Source organism: Botryllus schlosseri, chromosome 15, assembly GCF_051294905.1.
Source record: "Botryllus schlosseri isolate E-star chromosome 15, Bs_hap1, whole genome shotgun sequence".
In the NCBI taxonomy this organism is placed as follows: Eukaryota; Metazoa; Chordata; class Ascidiacea; order Stolidobranchia; family Styelidae; genus Botryllus; species Botryllus schlosseri.
The window spans coordinates 20671298-20691186 of record NC_137250.1 but is presented as its reverse complement, the minus strand read 5'-3'; the positions used below and the strand labels follow the sequence as shown (position 1 = coordinate 20691186).

At 39.2% G+C, this 19889-nt stretch overlaps 2 protein-coding genes across 2 annotated transcripts; both read right to left on the bottom strand.

The window, feature by feature from the left end:
• Nucleotides 1-1918: 1918 nt before the first annotated feature.
• LOC145456813 (E3 ubiquitin-protein ligase TRIM71-like) lies at nt 1919-16186 on the bottom strand. The gene is made up of 8 exons (XM_080334932.1): nt 16051-16186; nt 14211-14612; nt 12260-12397; nt 12077-12192; nt 10863-11037; nt 9460-9583; nt 7942-8258; nt 1919-6118 (listed from the first exon to the last, which is right to left on the bottom strand). Exons 2-8 carry the CDS (start codon nt 14604-14606, stop codon nt 5159-5161), a joined length of 2226 nt encoding a protein of 741 aa, XP_080191058.1. The 5' UTR covers nt 14607-14612; nt 16051-16186; the 3' UTR covers nt 1919-5158.
• LOC145456814 (putative cysteine--tRNA ligase, mitochondrial) lies at nt 16130-19889 on the bottom strand. The gene has a single exon (XM_080334933.1). The coding sequence runs from the start codon at nt 18169-18171 to the stop codon at nt 16777-16779; it is 1395 nt and encodes a 464-aa protein (XP_080191059.1). The 5' UTR covers nt 18172-19889; the 3' UTR covers nt 16130-16776.

The following is a 19889-nucleotide window of genomic DNA, read 5'->3' as shown; positions in this document are numbered from 1 at the left end:
GGCAAAGGCTCCACGTCACTCAATACAGTAATACACCGTTTCCATAACCTGCTTTCGTCCAGTAGGCCTGGTGGGCTACATATCTATGCGGCGATCCAGCGGCATACGCACATGGCACATCATGCGCTCCTGGCATGCATATTGCATATGCCACATATCGTGTGTAGGCACTACGCATATCATGATTCGGTGTATAGGCTACGCCGCACAAACATCAGAGGTGGTCATAGTAACGAAGTACTTCTACTTTTTGGAAGCACTAAAGTAGTTTTCCTCTAATTCTGGTACTTACTCAAGTAGATCTGATTTTCTATACTTCTACTTCGTAATATTTTGAGATCTACTTACTTACTTTTCACTATTTTCAGTTTGTCAAGTAGAAGTACTTTAATCTCCAATACGAAAGATAGCCTGAGGAATTTCGGGGCTGTTTTCACGGAGTACCAACTTTTAATATTCATAAAAGTCAAGTAAAGCCCAGAAATTTTGTTGCGCTTCGCGCCCAGTAGTTATATGGAGTGAGAAATATGTTTTCACGAAAGTATCAGTGAATATAATTTAGGTAACAGATTGCTTGGTTCCGCTCACACCGCATTGGCGCCCATATCAAATATTTCATCACAGTAAATATAACCCACCATAACGTTGGAAACTATCCTTTCGCAATCCAGTAATTACCTATCATATCGTAATCTAGCAGCCTATTACGTGTTCTGCTAATCTGGGGAATCCGGCTTTTTTAACGTTACATCTGTTTTAGCAGGCGATCACCTTTGAAGCTTTATGGACAAAAGATATGAAGTATATTTTCCGCTTTTTAGAAGTGGTATTTGTATTTCACTTAATTCGAATCATTTTTTTTGTCTGCATAACATATTGTGAAGGATAAAAGCAAGTGTAGTGTAGTAATGCCTCTATTTTCCAAAAATAAAGCTACACTAAAAAGAGAGAGTCTTTATTTTCATCCAACCAAAATACATAACACACGGCAGTGGTACAGAAAATATTCGTGCACAGTATTCGGTATTAGATAGGAATGATCGATAAGACCGTGAAGGTCATCTAGTCTGATCACACCAGCATCAAACAGGTACACTTGACTCTAAACAGTCTGGCTAAAATAAATTTAACGATCCACAATATTTTTTATGAAACCGTATCCGATACTACTTTTCCGTATTGCTCTTCGTCTAAACTTGGGGCCTCATAATATGCGGTATGGCGCCATGCCATTCTCTAAAATGGGGTCTTCTAATAAACAAAGCGTTAGTATCGCATTTTCATATCAATACTATAATTTGCTTCCCATGATGTGAAAGAATGCTTATTCTGTCGAAAATTGATACCTCCTGGAATACATCAATACGAATCAAGCTCTCTGCACCTTCCGCATAGCCCAATTCGTAGCTTTTGACAGTCCATGCGAACGAATTAAGACTGTTTTCAAAACTACTTACTTACGTGAGTAGATTTAAAGTCAGTCAATTCTACTTCAAGTAGTTTTCGGTGGCTTATGGAAGAAGCACTTCTACTCGTACTTGAGTAGATTTTTCGTCGCTACTTCTACTTGAGTAGCTTTATGGACTACTTTGACCACCTCTGGCAAACATATAGCCTACTAGTACGTCCTATTCCTATGACTCCTGTATCGCAATTATTGCATATTGAATTGATAAATATGCAGGGACATATGGAGTTCCATCTTCCATCTAAAGATGTGCTGTAGTTATCCAAAATCTCACCCATGACCACAAGTGATGTGTTCATAAGGTGAATAGGTCATTTAGGGTACCATCGATTGCAAGATTACTCTCACTTAGGATAAAATACACAAGCACCTAGATCTGGACAACCCAAAGCCTGTCACTATTTAACTTCATCTCCTACGCCCAAGTCAATTCCAATTACAACACACAAGAGAGGTAGCATCGTTCATTGACATCGTTATCTGTAAGCACTAACTCATCAACAAACTACATCATGATATAATCAAACACAGAACTAATTGGATTGAGGTACATGTCGGTCACACTATTTACAACTATTGATTTGATACCAGGGGTAATTAAATGTCATTGTATGTCAGGAAATGATAACGTTATCATTGATAAACATCAAAATTTATCAGCTACTAATGTTCAAGATACAGATGACGACTATCATTCATCGACACAAATTTGGGTGTGCAGCAGCTCATGGTTATATTACAATAGTGAAATGGGGAGGCCTGGATTTTTTTATAGAAATAATTGAGGTAGATTTTATGTGTGATGAAGACTACGGTTGTGTTTCAGAAAACCACCAAATCAAAAGGGCCACAAGTACGAAATCGCTGCTACAGTTTCAGATATCTAAGCAGCAAAAAATAAGACATGCTCGTAGTGGTACATGCACATATGAATGCAAGGGTACAGGCCTGATCAACACAACTGCATACAGAAGTGAACGTTTTGCGCTTACTTCAACAAAACTGACACTACTGCAACCAAGTGTGAGCTTAGCGATGCAATATTTTCACGAAATCACAAATCAGATTTAGAACAAATAACATTCAGACCTCATTTTTACACACCTCATCCAATGGGTAAAGAACACGCTATAGTTGGCACTTGGTCTGAACAATGTACAATGCACATATGCAAACTAGAATTGGCGCAATGCCTACAAAATATGAGTTAACAAGAGCAGGTCTATACTGTGACGTATGAATGCCATAAAAATACCACTCCCACTGAAAACGCAGATGCAAAAATTCAATGCCAATGAAAAACCGATCACTAAATGAGGTACTGTATGATATGCTTTCTTATGTAAGGAGATATTTGATCGAGAAGGCTCATCAACTCCTGCATGAAATTAGGGACATATTATTGTTATGATAAAAGTAACAATCATGTCCTAAATCAGTAGGCTTACATTAAACCATATGCAGATCATTCATTGACAAATTTTAGGTACACTCACAAATTAATAATTATGTTTCTTACACGTTTTTCAAGAGACTATCTTTCAGATTACGATGTAGGAACTCCACATATGCTCTGTGTAAGAATCAAAATTATCATTAATAAATGGAGATAAAATAATGTGTGACTAAGCTACCGATATCTTTCCAGTTGTCGGTACGGTCTGCTATTGGCCCGGGGAAGTAATCAACTATGTACAAATTGTAAGTCAGTCTTCAGGAATTGAATTGTCTGAAAGCAACAAGATCTCATTTGTAGGGTTACCATATTCTGAGATCCGAAAAAGCGGACACTTTTTACAAGTCACAAAAGATGAAGTAGTGTTCATTAACACTGGAAATTTGGAAATTTTACTACTAATAGTGATGGGTTGACCAAAATAAATGATAAAAAAGGTCATTTTTTGGCTCGACTCCCGAAAGACACGTCCTGACATATAGTCGGCCAGAGTCAGCTTTTTTGTTGTTGTCGAAATCAAGATTTCATGTTTAAGGCTGTTTTTAGTTGTCTCTGTACAATCGCCCAACTCTCAAAGCTATAAAGGGGGATAAATTGCCATTTGGGCGTCCTCGAAGGACATTTTAGATTTCTTGAAAAACGAGGACGCATGGTAACCCTACATTTGATATATACAACAATTACAAACCTACATCATGGTTTCACTTTATGTCATAGTCTGAAGCAGAAAAGCTAGCCGAGAGCGGTTCGCTCGCAACAATACAAACAACCATTTGGTTGGACCTTTCAACCGAAGGATTGCTATCAAAATGCAAAAGCAGGGAGGCAACAAACATTACAGCCCCTTTAGGGACAGCTAAAAACTTGACAAAAAATCAATTCAAAGTTGAGTCGGAAAACACAAAGCAATTGTCATTCGACAGAGTCTAGAAAACCCGTCTACTCCTAAAGAAGAAGCAATTAAAAGCAAACAGGCGGAACTGTGCAAGATACTGTACTGTTGATCCCGCTTTCGAACACATATACAAGCACGCAAATGTTCCCAACAATAAAACACGCACGCACTTTGTGTGCACAATACCATCAAGTCCCCTGAATAAGTTACTTTGAGGTTAAAATATAAGCACGGTTAATAATAACGTAAAGAGATCGAATCTAACATTACGACTTACAAGAGAAAGGGCAATGAGATTGCCGTGAACCACTATCAAGTTGATCAGCGTTTGGGCAGAACTGCAATGAAGCGTTTGAATAAAACGTGAGGTAGAATCGGTATTGGGGTAGACAGTCTCAAGTTAACCTGCTTACCAGTACTCGCGTTAATGATGCTTTGTTTTTGTGTCACACACATTTCAACACACAAAATGAATCCCTGAATTCGATCTGACCGCCGTTACAATTCGACTAAGTGGCGGCGGATCTGATATATTTTTACTCTTCCGAGTATTACAGTACAGGTGGGGGAAGAATTAACCACCGATTTTTCATACACACTAAACAGCTCGCAAAATTTATCTTGTTATAAGTATCGGGGCTGTGGAGTCTGGAGTTTTGTTAAATTTTCTCTTGATGTAGTCACAGAAATTTTGTAACGGGCTTTGGAGTTGGGAGTTTGTCAAAAAAATGTTACTAAAAAGTGTAGTTGCATTTACAGAAATCATCAAGTTTTTCACATTCTTTATAAGCCAAATGTCTTTCTGCGAGCAGGATTTTTTTCAATTCCAACAATAGGTTGATTATAATAATTCAACTAAAACGAAATGAACCCATAACTTTTCTGAGCAGATTTGCAGGAATATTGGAGTATGAGTTCCGTGTAGAAAATATTAGGATTTAGAGTCAGTGTGTTTAAGGTTTCCAGACTTGGTATATTAACAATCTCCACAGCCCTTTACATAAAACAGTTTGAGTTGCTAAAATTTTGTTTTTGTTACAAAAATGAAGCAATCGGTAGTTCGTAAATCCTCAATGGATTTCGCTAATTTTGGACTGACGCAATTCCCTTGGACACTTAATATCACTAAGCCATAATTTCCACACAGATCACATATTATCGCGAGAGCGGTCTATATAAAACTCATCCGGTGCCTCGCATCCAAACACGATAAAAAAATCCTTGTCGAGGGAACTCATTCAATTTTTACATGCCATTGAATGGCATATTGAGGTATTGAATACAGAATTGCATTATCTTGTCGGACGACAACAGTAAAGCAGAAAAATCACGTTCGCCATCAGTACACCAAAACGCGGTTATTCCCAAAATCCACAACAGCGATACCGCCGTCCGGAGACACAGCCAGGCCCGAGGGCCTGTCCATCTCCTCCCCATTACCCCCCTGCTGGCCGCCGACGATAACAATCACGTTGCCCGCAGGCGAAAACACCTGCAGCCTGTTATTCCTAGAGTCGGCCACGATATAATTACCGTGCTTATCAACAGCCACGCCTTGTGGTCTCATAAACTGCGACGGCTGAAAACCTTCCGCTCCCAGAAACCTAGCCGACTGTAAATCAGATGGTATAATCACGAGTCTGTGGTTGTTGAAGTCGGTCACCACTAAATTCGCGTCATTATTTGTGAAATATATCCCGCGTGGCGAATCAAAATGCTTCCACAGCACTCCTTCGAAACCGTATTTCCCCAAGAACTTTCCGTTTGGATCGAATATTTGTATCCGATGATTCCTAGTGTCGGTGACCGCGATTAAACCTTTTGAATCGGTCGCCACGTCCCAGGGGTAATAAAACTGGGAGTTCTTCGAACCCCTGTCCCCAAAAGTAAAGAGAAAGTCTCCGTCTAACGAGAACACTTGAATCCGATGATTGTCTTTGTCAGCGACAACTACACGATCATGTACGTCGACCGATAGCCCCGCCGGGCGATTAAATTGCCCCGGTTGAGACCCAGCCACGCCGAACTTCCTCACAAAAGACCCGTCTGGTGAAAAAACCTGGATTCTGTTATTGCTGCGGTCTGCGACGACAAAATTGCCGGCCCTGTCACAGGCGACGCCCCAGGGCCGGCACAGCTGCCCGTCACGCTCGCCCATGCCGCCGAAAGACAGACGGGGCTTGGAGACGCGGACCGTTTGCGGGGGCGGCGGTCCTCGTAAGATTTCCCTGAGATCGTTGGAAACGCCGGGCCGGTTGTCTTCGAAAGTGATGGGCTTCGCGATAGAAAAGGATTCGTCCTGGTTGAAAAAAAAGGTTTTCATTGTTAATTTTTGACAGGCTCGGACAGTCATGACAGGCATATCATTGTCACTTCGAAGAATAGTAAAGTCATCACTAGGGCGATTTTTTTTACTCAAAAAACTGAAGATTTTGACCTAAAAAATCTTAATTTTGACATTTTTTGACCCTAAAAATCTTAATGTTGACCTAACGTATGCAAATTAGGTGTTTTCCCACATGATGCTAGAATTGTACTACTTCTCTTCATTTCTGGTTGGAACTGTCTGTCCTTACGAAGTAGTTTGGCCTGAAAAAAAAACTTTTTTTCCTCCAAAACTGACAAATTTTTACATGAAAAAACTTTATTTTAACGAAGTCTGGCCCTATGAAGAATTCCAGTAGTTACATGACGCATTATGGTAGAAATACTTGAAAAATTTTGTAGTACAACGAAAGATACTTTCCTACATTCCCGGGTAGACAGTGTCTATCCTTACCAAGTAGCTTGCCAAGAATTGAGAAAGAACGTTCAACAGCAGCAGTTGTTGGCTGACAACACTGAAGTAGTGCGAACACTGCTGGTGACAAACCGTGTTGCTTCATTCTGGCAATGGTGTCTACATCACAATTTTTCATCATGCGCTTCTTGATATAAGAACCATGCTTCAGTTGGGATCTTGCGGTATGTTGTGTATAACACCATGTAAGCCAATTTGCTTCATTCGAATGTTTATGATTCACAATGAGCAGACAATGGGCCATCTACAACGGTAGCCTATAAAGTAGGCTACAAGCTGTGAAATGTCAAATGATAAGTTCATCGACAGTGCAAAATCTACGATAGTAACGAAATGCAGGTTGCAAAAAAGTTTCAACTTTGTAAACAAGTTTGACTGTTTTTTGACTAAACGCTACAATTTTGACCTAATTTTGACTTCTTTTGACATGTCAAAAAAAACGCCCTAGTTATCACATTCTCAATATTTCGTCTATCAGTACTGACACTTGAAAAAGAGAGCTAGAAACTGAGCGAGGAAATCAGCATAGGCTACTAATAATGAACGCATTTGATATTACCCAAACATAGTTGTAAAAAACTGGCTTGAACATGATCTGAACTCGAGAGTGAACATGATGACCCGGACTCGAGTCCCAACGGCCAACACTATGACTCGGACACGACCCTTTACTCCCAGACCCAGACCTGAGTCGAGCCGAAACAGTAAAAGTAAGATTAACTACAAATCTTGTTGCTTGGTGACAACCCTGGTTTTAGATTCAATCTTACTACGCCAGAAGCGAGTAGACGCGTTTTTGATTGAGTACAAAATGATTCTAAATTATTTTTAAATAAAAATTTTTCAATACGGTAGTATCAGTAAGTGAAAAATCATAATCTGGCCATAGTATGGTATTGTATAAAAAAATAGAATAAAATTCTGGCATGGAATATGGAAACGTGCAAGTATGGTGTGTAAATTTTTCTCCATAATTCCATACTTTCGCAATTTTGCCACAACCGCGACAAAGCTGGACTACTTTACATTTGACAAATTGATTGAATAGGCAACCAACCATACGTATACCTATATACCAATCTTAGATATTGTGCAACTGAGAAAGTACGGAAAATGTATCAGTTATGGTATGGAAAGGGGGAAGCGAGTATGGAATATGGTGTTTTCATGTTCCATGCGTTACCAGACTATGCCCTGTTCACAACAATCCTAACCACAATGAGTGAAGCAGGAAAAATACTATTACCGAAAAAAGTAGAAGTAATTCGTAACTGAAATACCGATGTCAGGCACACGGACACACGCCACCTCAAACGACATACCTGCTTTTCAAGCATTTGATGAGGTAGATACACGCTTTGCTCCTTGACGCTGTTCTGCGCGGCCCCGGTCATGTCTCCCAAACGGGGAAGGTGCTGGCCGATCACCAGCGAGGACAAGTTGGACGCCATTGTATGGGGAGCCCGAGAAATGGCCATGTTCAAGTTTTCGTGGCGGGTCGCCACCTTGCCGAGGTTGCTTATAGCCGTGATTATCGCGCCGTCGGGCGGTACAAAGATGATTGAGTCGTCATCGAAATAGGCGTTCTTTGACAAGGCTCGTTCTGCGTTTGTGAGCTCCGTCGTCAATCTTTCTTTGGCTGAACCAGAAAACGCGTTACATAGAAACGCGTCGCTTGCAAGTTGTAACTTCTTGCTTTCCAACCACGGAAAATAGATGTAATGTATTTGTCAGATTTCCATAATAGCGAGGGGTGTGAGTCAGGTAAATGGCACATTCATGCACCAAATTCTGACGTAACACTTGCATTGGGTTGACAGTCAAATTTGAGAATTTAAATTTATTTTTTAATGAATTCAAAATTTTCTAACTCCCGTGCGTTCACATCTACCAGTTGGAATTGCGCGAAATTTGGTGTGCACCGTTTTTTTAGGCAACCCACCAATTTAGTAAGTGGAATCCCTGGAATCCAAAAAAAAAGTTATTTTCGAACATCTCTACTGATTACCTACGCATATTCGATCACCGAACAACACAGGCAAGCTAACATCGTATTAGCTAGGGTTACCATACGTCTTCTTTTAAGAGGATTTGTCCTCTTTTTTGACTTTTTTGAAAGTGTCCTCGGAGGACGCCCTTTTGTCCTCTTTTTAGAGAATTTAGGTCATATTTACTGCAAAATTGGACTGATATGCCGTAAATCAGCACCGGAGCGACGTTCCGGCGGGTATTTCGGGAGCTGGGCGGAAAGTTGACCTTTTTTTTAGTCAACCACCAGACAATGTGGAGGAAAAAACGGTATTTTGGGCGCTGAGCGAGAAAGTTGACCTTTTTTTTTGGTCAACCGACCGCAAAGTGGGAAAGATTTACCGTTTTTTGAGAATTCTCCTCCGGTTTTGCAAGTCTGAAAATTCTGAAAAAATGTCTCTTTTCAGATTTCCAAAATACGGTAACCCTAGTATTAGCGAACTGGCTTATCAATAAATTTTGCAACCAATACATCCTGCAAATTACAACCAGCTTGTAACTAGATGAGTGGGTGTCTGATTATAAAGACTACTCTAAGTCGTTTCCTTTCTTTTCATTGTATCGCAGAGTCTTGTAGTGTTTTAAAATAATGAAATTATTAATAAACCGATGCTGATAGTAAGCTAACTGCTCGGTATTCAAATGATGTGTAGCACCTAAATTGAGAATCACCACAAGAAGAGAAGCATTAATACCACAGCACAAATCACACTTTACTATCTAAAGCCGGTGTAATGCGATATGTTGAACAAGGAAAACAAACAGAAGACAAGGAAACGCCTGCAGGCTAGAAAGGCAACACCTCCACCAACCTGTAATGACATTGACGCCATTCGAAAATTCACATTCTCTCTGTATGCTATCCGTGAGCTTCTTCAAATTGCTGGATTGCTCGCAAATCTCGTCAAATTTACCGTGCAGGGTTTGAAACTTCACCTGTACACAAAAGAAATGACCTTGTGAAGACAGAAAACTTGAGAATTACAATGAAACAAGCATATTACTATAGGAGAGGGGTTATTAGCCTCGGGTCCATGTAGTACTGGGCAAGTTCTAAGTGGTCCATAAGAGGCCAATGTAGAATCTACAACTGTAAGTGCTTCCCAGTGTGCGAATCGCGAAGCATCTCAAAATGATACCAGTTTCTATTCAATATGTTGTATGGAGTGGCTCTTGCTGGTTATGAAAAGCCAGCAATTTTTCGATTGAAATGGTTGCAATTTTATAGGCATAAAAAAAACTTCTGAAATATTGACGACCTTACCCGTGGTGGTTAATCGAAAATAGATGTATCACAATTTCTGATTTCGCGAGTGGGAAAATCAATCCAATCAATCCCAGACTCGATCTAATGATATCGAATATGCAAGATCAATTTTGCATTAATAGTAAAGCGCATGTGTCTACAATACATTGTTCCTTCTCTCATCAATTTGTTTTTCATTCGTTTTGTCTCATCTCAATGTGGGTCGCGTAATAAAACTTGCATTAAAAGTTAATCGCGAACTAAAAAAGGTTGGGAAGCACTGCTTCAGAAGATATGTCCTTATTTCTGACATCTGTACTTATTTTACGCTCACCACAGGTCACAAGCAAAAATTACGACTGTTTTTAGTCATCAGGCAGCTTTTTAGGCAAAGACTAGACCAGATGGAAGTGTGAGACCATGTTTAGGGATGTGCAAAAGTGATGACCTTTTTTTAGTCATTAGCTTCACAAACTTCTCGATCAGGGGGTCCATACAACAGCTCAAAGAAAACAAGCGGAGCGTGCCCGAAAAAGTTCAAGAAACACTGCTGTAGGGTATATATTCACCCCAAACCAGGGGTTTTATATACTGGGGTCCACGAAATAGTCTTACGGGGTCCGTGAACTGACAATAGGTCATCAAACCAGATTATCCTTCGACTATGACGTTGCTTGTGGGTATGTCACTACCTTGCCTAGTAATTAGTAAGCTTATTTTAGGCCTGGAATATCCTGAATAGAGTTCAGTTTGATGTGATGACCTTCCTATCAGCGGTACGGGATAGAAAAGTTCAAAATCCTCTGCTCCAAACGTTTCAAATGAATCAGGAGCGAACGACCATAAACACAGTTATAACAAGCCTAGATTTAAGATGAAATTAAGACTGTGATGGTAGAGAAACAAAAAACAAATAGAAAATAATAGAAAAACGGATTACACATATCACGGAATGACTCTCCAAATCACCTGTTTCCTCTGCTGCACGCTGGCCATCAATTCCCTCTGTCTTTTTTCGATCGACGCGTATATCTCGTGAAAGACGGCCTGAATTTCGGAGCACGCGTCGTTGGCTTGCATGTCTATTGTTTTGATTCTTGTGAGAATATTGGCCGACAGTTGCGTGAAAGAATCGATTTTCGTTCTAAATGCGAAAGCGTAGGCGGTTTCATGCACAATCGCTCCCACCCCGGGGGTTCTTAACAGTCGGTCCGCCAAATATACTTCAATTTTATTCATAATTGCAAAATGTGTGTGATCTGAAGGCTCATCAATTAGAGAAATATAATAGCAAATTTCGAACTGATTTAGTAATTTAAAACATTTTCTGATATGATATAGAGTTCATGGGCTATTTTCGACTCATCTTCTTCACCATGCTGCAAGTGTTGTACCAAAAAGCTTACAAATAGTGTCGCATATCTTCTTCACCATGCTTCAAGTTTGGTACCAAACAGCTTAAAAGTAGTGTAGCATTTCCTTCAAAAGAAACCCAATAGCCAAAATTGCGGAAACTTCTATAGAACCACACATAAATGGTGTCATATCACAAAGACAGCGCCAAATTTCTCAATAAATGAAGGTTAGAATTCTTTGGACTAAGCGACTTACTTCTGTTGTAATTACATTCTGAATTCGATTTGATATGGAGCACTTGATCGCCTCACACAAGACTAGTCATATTGTTCTTGCAAGCTGACAATCATCGCCACTTTGCCAATTAACAAAATACAACTGATGTAATTCATTACGCTTAATTCACCCTTGAAACACGTGATTCAACTAGAAATCCCCAATTCAAACTAGATTATTATTTGAATCGAATTAGATGGGCAATGCCCATGCATAGTCACAGAACAACCAAAATCTAGATAGCCTACGACACATAATTTAGTATCCAGAACACATGGACAACATCATGAGTTGAAAGAGTGCACCATAAAATTTCAATCATGCAATTTGTCATCTTTATCTGTAGGTAGGATCGAATATTAGATACCAAACATTCTGATGCTATCAGACTGCATTAGTTTTATGATGATGGATGCTACCGTGTTATGGAAAATTTTGGACATATGATAGGCTAGGATAGCGTTGGTGTGTACCACTTCTAAACAAGTATTTGCTGAATTTTCGTTTACGAGACAAATTGTTTCATACATAAAATGATTGCCATACAATACCTTGACTGTGCGATTAAAGACCCCAAAACGGTACGGCTCCCGTCGATGATTTGCTGGAGATATTGAATACGGTGTCCGGTAGAATGGTTGAGCAATGCACACTTTTCGCATATGGGCTTTTCAAAGAAACCGTTGAATTGAGTTACGAAACGTAATAAAACCATCGAAATGCTGTCACAATACCATAGAACATGATTCGCAGTAGAGGTGGACAGTGTTATCCACGTGTACATCGCAAGTGAATTTGAATGGGCGTCCGAGCTGCCGAGTGCAGCCGCCCGTGGTGATACCATCATTCCTACCGGAAGGTTGTTCGAAACTCTGTAAAATATACAAAAGTGATGGATGATATTATACTACATTATTCAAAAATAAATAAAATCTGAAAAAATCACATTTGCCATTTTTTGTTTGTAATATTTTATTTCGGCAAAATTTCAACATAATTGAAAATGCACATTAAAATAAATACAATCGCGACTTCGGTCACCTTGTGAAAATGTAGTACATAAACACAGATCAAAACCCACCATTTGCGGTGGCGGGGAAATAAATTTTTTATTAAATCTAATATCAGAGGATGTGAATTTTGATTTGCACTAGTATGATATCATAATTCAAACCGATGATTAATCACAGCACTGCTCTAATTACATGATGAATACTACACTGTAGGTACATTTGAGAGTGTGGTGGCTGCTGTTACAAGCTTGAATTCTAAGTGGGACGTATAATGTCAGGAAATATTTGACAAAGTGGTAACAATTAGTCGTTTGATAGGTATTCCACAAGTGTCTGGCATGGGACATTTTCTATTATGATGCAAAAAGGTTGACCTCATCATGAATATGTGAACAGTGTAGTGACTAGTTGATCCAGATTTAATAACATATAGTGTATACACGAAAATACTGTAGCTAAAAGATTGATGTAATACAATGATATTGCCTAAACACTGGCATGGTGAATTAGAACTTTTGAAATGGTCACTTTTCTGCTGTCATATTCAATACATTTTCTCATTGTGTAGCCTAAGCCCTAAAGCGCCAGATCAAGGAGAATATGGCAAACCTTTACGACCTCTTCAAACAGATATCATGCCTATTGTAGAATGCACCAAAGGCATCTCCACCCACGTTTGCTTTCAATTAACAGCAGTACTAGCCACCTAGGAAGTTGTTCAAAGGTCTCAGCCTGGGACAATCACAGGTCATCTGGACATGCGTTGCTCAGTCAAGTCCTAGAAAAATCTCAAAATTGTGATACTGCACTAATGTAGCATCTCAAATGACAGGGACCTGAAAATTTTCCAATGCAATTCATGTTCAATATTCATCATTCTGTGACAATACAGGCCAGCTGATCAAAGAACAATAGCAGTAGCTGAGTGGAAGCCTCCTTGTAGAACAGTACATTAGGGGTGTTCAAAAATGACTTATTTTCAGTTCACACCATGAAATTGTTAGGTTGTCTATAAAAACGATGCTCACCAAATCTGACTCAATTCCAACCAGTGGAAGCGGGGTTATTGCAGTTGAAAAATTTCGGATTTGAATAAAATAGTATTTACGGTGGTCAATTCTTCAAGCATTTATCATAGGTGTGCCCACCGTAAATCATTAGCTGCAGACCGAGGTGCACCAACTACTGGATTTTCACAACGCGTAACTAGAACTAAAGATCTCTAAAAATCCAACTAGAACACAATCAACTAGATTCATTCCGAAAGCAACTTATCAATTTTTATTTCATCGTAATAGGATCGACTTTTCATGTCAACATCAGTACAAGTTTAAAATCGGAGAAATTTTCACACCTAAAACCCACCCCTTGGCTACGCCACTGTTAGCAGTAATGACTCTGAGCTAGCAATGGCTGCAATCTGCCAGAACATAACACAATAGTACACCGGTATTATGATTCACGCCAAACGACTACAGTTGTTGTCAAGTTGTTTTTAAATGCACAACTATAGATAGAACTAGAACTACTCAAAAATCCAGTAGCTAAAAGCTAGTTTACCGTCGACTAGCTAGATTGCTATTTTGCACAAGCCTGAAGGTGGGTGTTGGATCAATTGTATCACAACCTTGCAATATTGCAAATTAAACAAACAGTAAACAAACAAACTAACCGACGAATCCATTTTTTCAATGGGATGATCCCTTGTTACTTTGACTCTGCTGTGCGCCGAAACGCACTTTTCGCACAAGTAATCCTTGCACACCGAACAGTACGAGGTAGCTTGAATTCCATCGGAGCAGGTACAGTATTTCAGCCGGTTCACTTTGCTGTCCCACAGCGACAGGTTTTGCAGGATCCCGTCCAGCAGTGTCCCGGACGGTTGCCTGTCCAGCAGCGGCACGGCCGCTTGGAAGCCATTGAAGTGATCGGTGTGCAGCCTGGCCGGTCTTTGAGGTATGTTGGATGAGGTAGTGGTTGTGTTTGGGACGTTGTCGTCAAACAACGATGAGGTAGAGTCCCCGGATAAACTTCTGCTCACATCACCTGAGTTCAAAGTACCCGCCATCGGCACCTGTCAGTGGATTGTAAACGAATAATTCGATCTCATAAAGATAATTTAGCTATGACCAGATTTGTATTAACTGCTGACTTTTTAAAATCCGCAACTAGAACTGTTTACTATTTACTATTGAGAAATAGCAACTAGAACTAACAACCTTTAGATATCCGCAACAAACTAAAACACAACTAACTAGATACAATTCCTATGCAAAATTTTGTCACGATTGTGCTGTTAGGTCAAAAAACTGTTTACGAAGTCAAAATTTTTTGCAACCTGCATTTCGTTCGTTTGCACTGTCAGTGAACTTATCATTCGACATTTCACATCTCGTAGCCTACTTAATAGGCCTACCGTTGTAGAAGGCCCATTGTCTACTCCTTGTGAATCATAAAAGGTGAAATAAAACAAATAGGTTGACAGGGTGTTATGCTCAACGTACCGCAATATCCTAACTGAAGCAAGACTGCGTGGGCATTGGTTCATATATCAAGAGGCGCACGATGAAAAATTGTGATGTAGTCAACATTGTCCGAATGAAGCAACACGGTGTATGCACAACTTCAGTGTTACCAGCCAACAACTGCTGTTGAACGTTCTTTCTCCATTATTGACAAGCTACTACAAGAATGCAGGAAAGTATCTTTCGTTGGACTACAACAAGTTTTAATTATTTCTACGATAATGCATGATGTAACTACTGGAATTCTTCATAGGTTCAGATTTCGTTAAAATAGAGTTTTTTCGTGAAAAAATTTGTCAGTTTTCAAGTCAAAAAGTTTTTTCATGCTATAACGTACTACTTTGGAAGGACAGACAGACGTTCCAACCAGAAATGATAATATGTAGTAAATTTCTAACATTATGTGTGAAAACGCCTAGTTAACATACACGAGGGCAAATTTTTGTCAAAATTAAGTTCGTAAGGTGAAAAAATGTCAAAAACTTCCGTTTTTTGGGTAAAAAAAATTGCCCTAGTCATGAGATTCGGAGAGCATTTCAAATGGCTTCGTCACTCCTAGTAGTGATGACTAAGAGCCAGCAATGGCTGCCAATAACATCACAGAACAGAACATCAAGATTCACTCCAAACAACACCATATGTTTTCTAGTTGTACGGCAACTAATCCACTCAAATCATCAAATTTGATCGGTGATTCTTATTTTAGTTCTCGAATCATTAGGCTCAGGTTTAGTTACAACTAAACTGTCAAGCACCATTCAATGAAAGCTGATTAAGGTTTGTGTATTAACTCTCCAAAATAAGCCTATTACCATCCAGGCTAATAGTGATATTACAACTTTGTAAATATACCAATAGACTAGGTTGCTGATAACACCAGCCACCAGGAATAAAGTATGAAACAAAAATTCGATACAGAGTGTTATATCAAGATATCACACTTTCAAACATTTGACTACCATGAGCAATTTTTCACGAACAACTTACCAAAAATCAATTCCATCTGCAACCTTCCTCACGTAACAAGGGAAGACCGCATAGTATACCGTTATTACTATGCCTAGTATCTGAAAACCAGAAATTGGTTACTTTCACCAGCAGAGCACTGGAATGAGAAACTGAAAATGACTGGCCATCCATCACAAACATAATTTTACAACGGTCGAGCGCGAGGCTACACACTCAAATACCGAAGGTTACACAATTAAGGTGATGTAAACGTAATTAATTGTCATTCTGGAGATGATTAAGGTAATAAGGATGCTAAATTGGCCATGGTGCACGACGACATGTTTCCGCAACACTTCATACTTTGGATTTTCGTAGATAATTATGAATAGTAGAGAAATTGTTGCAAATTATATAAAGAACCAGGTAATACTTATTCGCTGAATAACCGATACAATACCGCAGGAATATATATCAAGGTACAGAATTGATCCGAAAATTAGAAAGTACCCTAGAGCAGGGGTGGGCAACATACGGCCCACAAAGCAGTGCCAAAATTGAATGATATGCGGCCTGCAAAATAGGTTTCTAATATATCCGAGTCAGACACGTTTCAGAAAGATCGAATGAGCTAAGAGAAGGGCCAAAAGACTCTAAAATACGCATGTAATGACTTTGCACAGGAATATTTTCAATATATTCTCGCCATTACCAATTTTTAACGGAATCGTGTGCCTTGTAATTACAGGATTACATACGAAAGGATTATATCCTTTTATGAAATGTGAACCCAAGATTATCCAGAAAATTTTCAATAACAAAAATAGCCTTGATTACACCCACTACATCAGATGGAGCGTCTTGGACGACAAATCCCGTTTCAATTTGTTTCATAAGCTTCCTTAACTTGGTAAAAGCTTGACTGATATTGAAGTCATCTTGAAAATCTTTTATTATCCCTTTTTCAAATACTTGAATCGCCTGTTCAATACGTGGAGTGTTGACTTTTGCTTTGATCCGGCCGCTACCGATATCTTTACATTGTTTTAATAGAGACGTTAAAGACGCGAAAAAAATTTCAACTTCGCTTAGTTTGTCTGAAATTTTAAAATTTTTAGTATACTTATTATGAGCGCACAGCAGTCGTAGAATATCAGGGTCTTGACAATCGTTTAAAAAATCCACGATCCTAACAAAGTTTCCGAGCGATTTAGACATTTTAACATCGCCTGTGACTTTCACATGGCCTGTATGTAGGAAATAATTGACCCATTGCTGACATCTGTGGTAGGCGTCACATTGCGCAACTTCATACTCGTGGTGCGGAAATCGTAAGTCCGTAGCTCCAGTGTGAATGTCAATGTTATTTCCAAAACACATGCTTGCGATCACAGAACACTCGATATGCCACCCAGGGCGACCTTTACCCCACGGAGCATCCCAATATGGCTCGCCAGGACGAGCAGTCTTCCATAAAGAAACGTCTTTTTCAAATCGCTTTTCCTTCATAGAGATATCAGGTTCGAAATATTCACCCATTAGCTTCGCTATCGATTGGTGTGCGGAGTTGTAATCGAAGTAAACATTTCCGTTTCCTGTGACGTACGCTTGTTTTTTGTTGATGATATCTTGAATGAAATCAACAATGTGAGGAATTACATCAGTGACTCGCAAAAATGATGTTGGCGGTAATATATTGAGATTTTTCATATCGTCCATAAACGTTGATTCGTAAGTATCTGCTATTTCCATAAATCCTTTGTCATATAATAGTGCACGGTTAATGATTTTATTATCCATATTTGTAATACCCATCACCATTGCGATATTAAGTCCGAAGTATTTGGTCAATATTCTTCTTATCATGTCAAACTGCAAGTATGTTGCGCCGTGTCCAACGTGAGAGTGATCGTAAACTGTCGGGCCACACGCGTACCAAGTCACATAATTTGGATCTTTCACAATAAGTGGAGCGAGTTTTCTGGTTGATAGATAGCTGTTTTTCACTTTTATTCCGGTATCATGTCCCTGAGGCATAGTCCACGTCCATTTTTCTTTGTGTTTTTTAAGGTGAAGGAGTCTTTCTTGTGAAAAAGCTGACGGAAAAATGATTTTCGGCACGTGCCAACGTATCCGCATGCGATATGTTGAGAGCAGCATTTGAACACGGTATGTATAGCATATACTCTAGTAACTGTCGAAGATAGAATAATTAGCATCAATAGGACATCCGATAACAGATCAACAACATTGAAAACATCTCACAAAACAATTACCACTTCAACATACAATTGAACAATATATTCATACGTATTTAACCAGAATATTTTGGCGGACATTCGTCAGGGGTAATCGTCAGCAACTAGTAGAGAATTGAAAGGTACATTGTATATCAACAATCGGGTCACAAAATATGACGGCACTGGTATGGTAGCGAAGAGATCGCTTGAGCTCAATGTATTTCAAAATGATTTATAGAATATCATAGCCGACGCAAGGGAACTCGATAATTATGAGATGACTTACTAAGTATGGTACTATTATCGGAAAGTTCATCATGTGTATCATGCAAGCATATTAACGGAAGTTTGGGACAAGCTGGCAACTCATGCTGAAATTGCTCTCAAATCTTCAGCAGATGTCACGTAGCATGGTTAGGCTAACGGGATGTTGGTATGTCTTCTGTGAATAATCGCATGTCTGGTTGATCTCCCACATGACAGCACTGATCAAGTTGTGCAAACAGTCTCAGATATATAGCTTTAGTAAATATTTCACACGACAGTGAGTTGCATTAAGAGCGCTCCAAAAATGGTAGAAAAACACCAATTTTTTGATTTGTAGAAGAACAGCAATTGCAGCGTGACAACTTATTACATCTACAATTAACACTCTGTCGTTCAATTTCAAAACTCATAACACAATCCTATTCTGATTCAATTCTGCATAAATGCAAGGGCGGTAGGGGTAGCACTGAGACACACCTGTCGTCTCTTCAAATGCTGAACATAAAAATGTATACTTCAGACTCGCATTTTTTTTTATTTTCCATTCAATTTTGTATAACGCTGTATAATCTTCAACATTATTTTGCTAATTTCCTGGTTAACACACTTACTTCAATTATATTATGTTTGTGTTATCACTAAACTCAATCATCTCTTGATTGCTTTCAACTGTATCATCAAAATATTGTGTCTGGCTTAGGGCTTAGTAGGCTACTGCAATTGTTCAGTTATGTCAAGTTCAAAAGATTTACCCACGTTAAATGGTTGATGCTGATGGATTACCACAATGGACCACAGAGGTTATGATAGGCCCACGTATAGCTAAGGTAGGTCTCCACTTGTGTCATTTATTTTCAGCCACAGATAGTCAATAAATAATGAAACCAGACATAGGGACATAGCATAGTGTACCCATAAGTATCCTAATAGTAGTAGGTGAAGTATTCTAAAGTATGCGACTGGCAGTAATTTGGAAGAACGATGCCGGTATCTCCGATACCGTATCAGACTGAGGTCGCACTTCGTTGATATATGGCGTATCGTAGGCGACAGCGAATAAAATTAAGGCGGTCTTAACTTAAACATTTATCATCGCCTGAACACAATAACCGATAACGGTCATTATTATTTTTAATGACCCGCGAGCGTAATAAACATGTGCTAATAATACCCTTACCGTAGCCCTGTTTGGAATCGGTGTCCTGTGCTCACACTATATTTCATTTTTTAATTATTTTTTATTAAATTACTTTAACTTGGAAAATCATCGCTGCTCACCTGATATATCAGGCAAAAAGGCCAGCGATTCCAATCAGGACCGTAGCTTTTCGGTGTTACGCAACGTAAAATCCGAATCGCTTGAAGTATCGA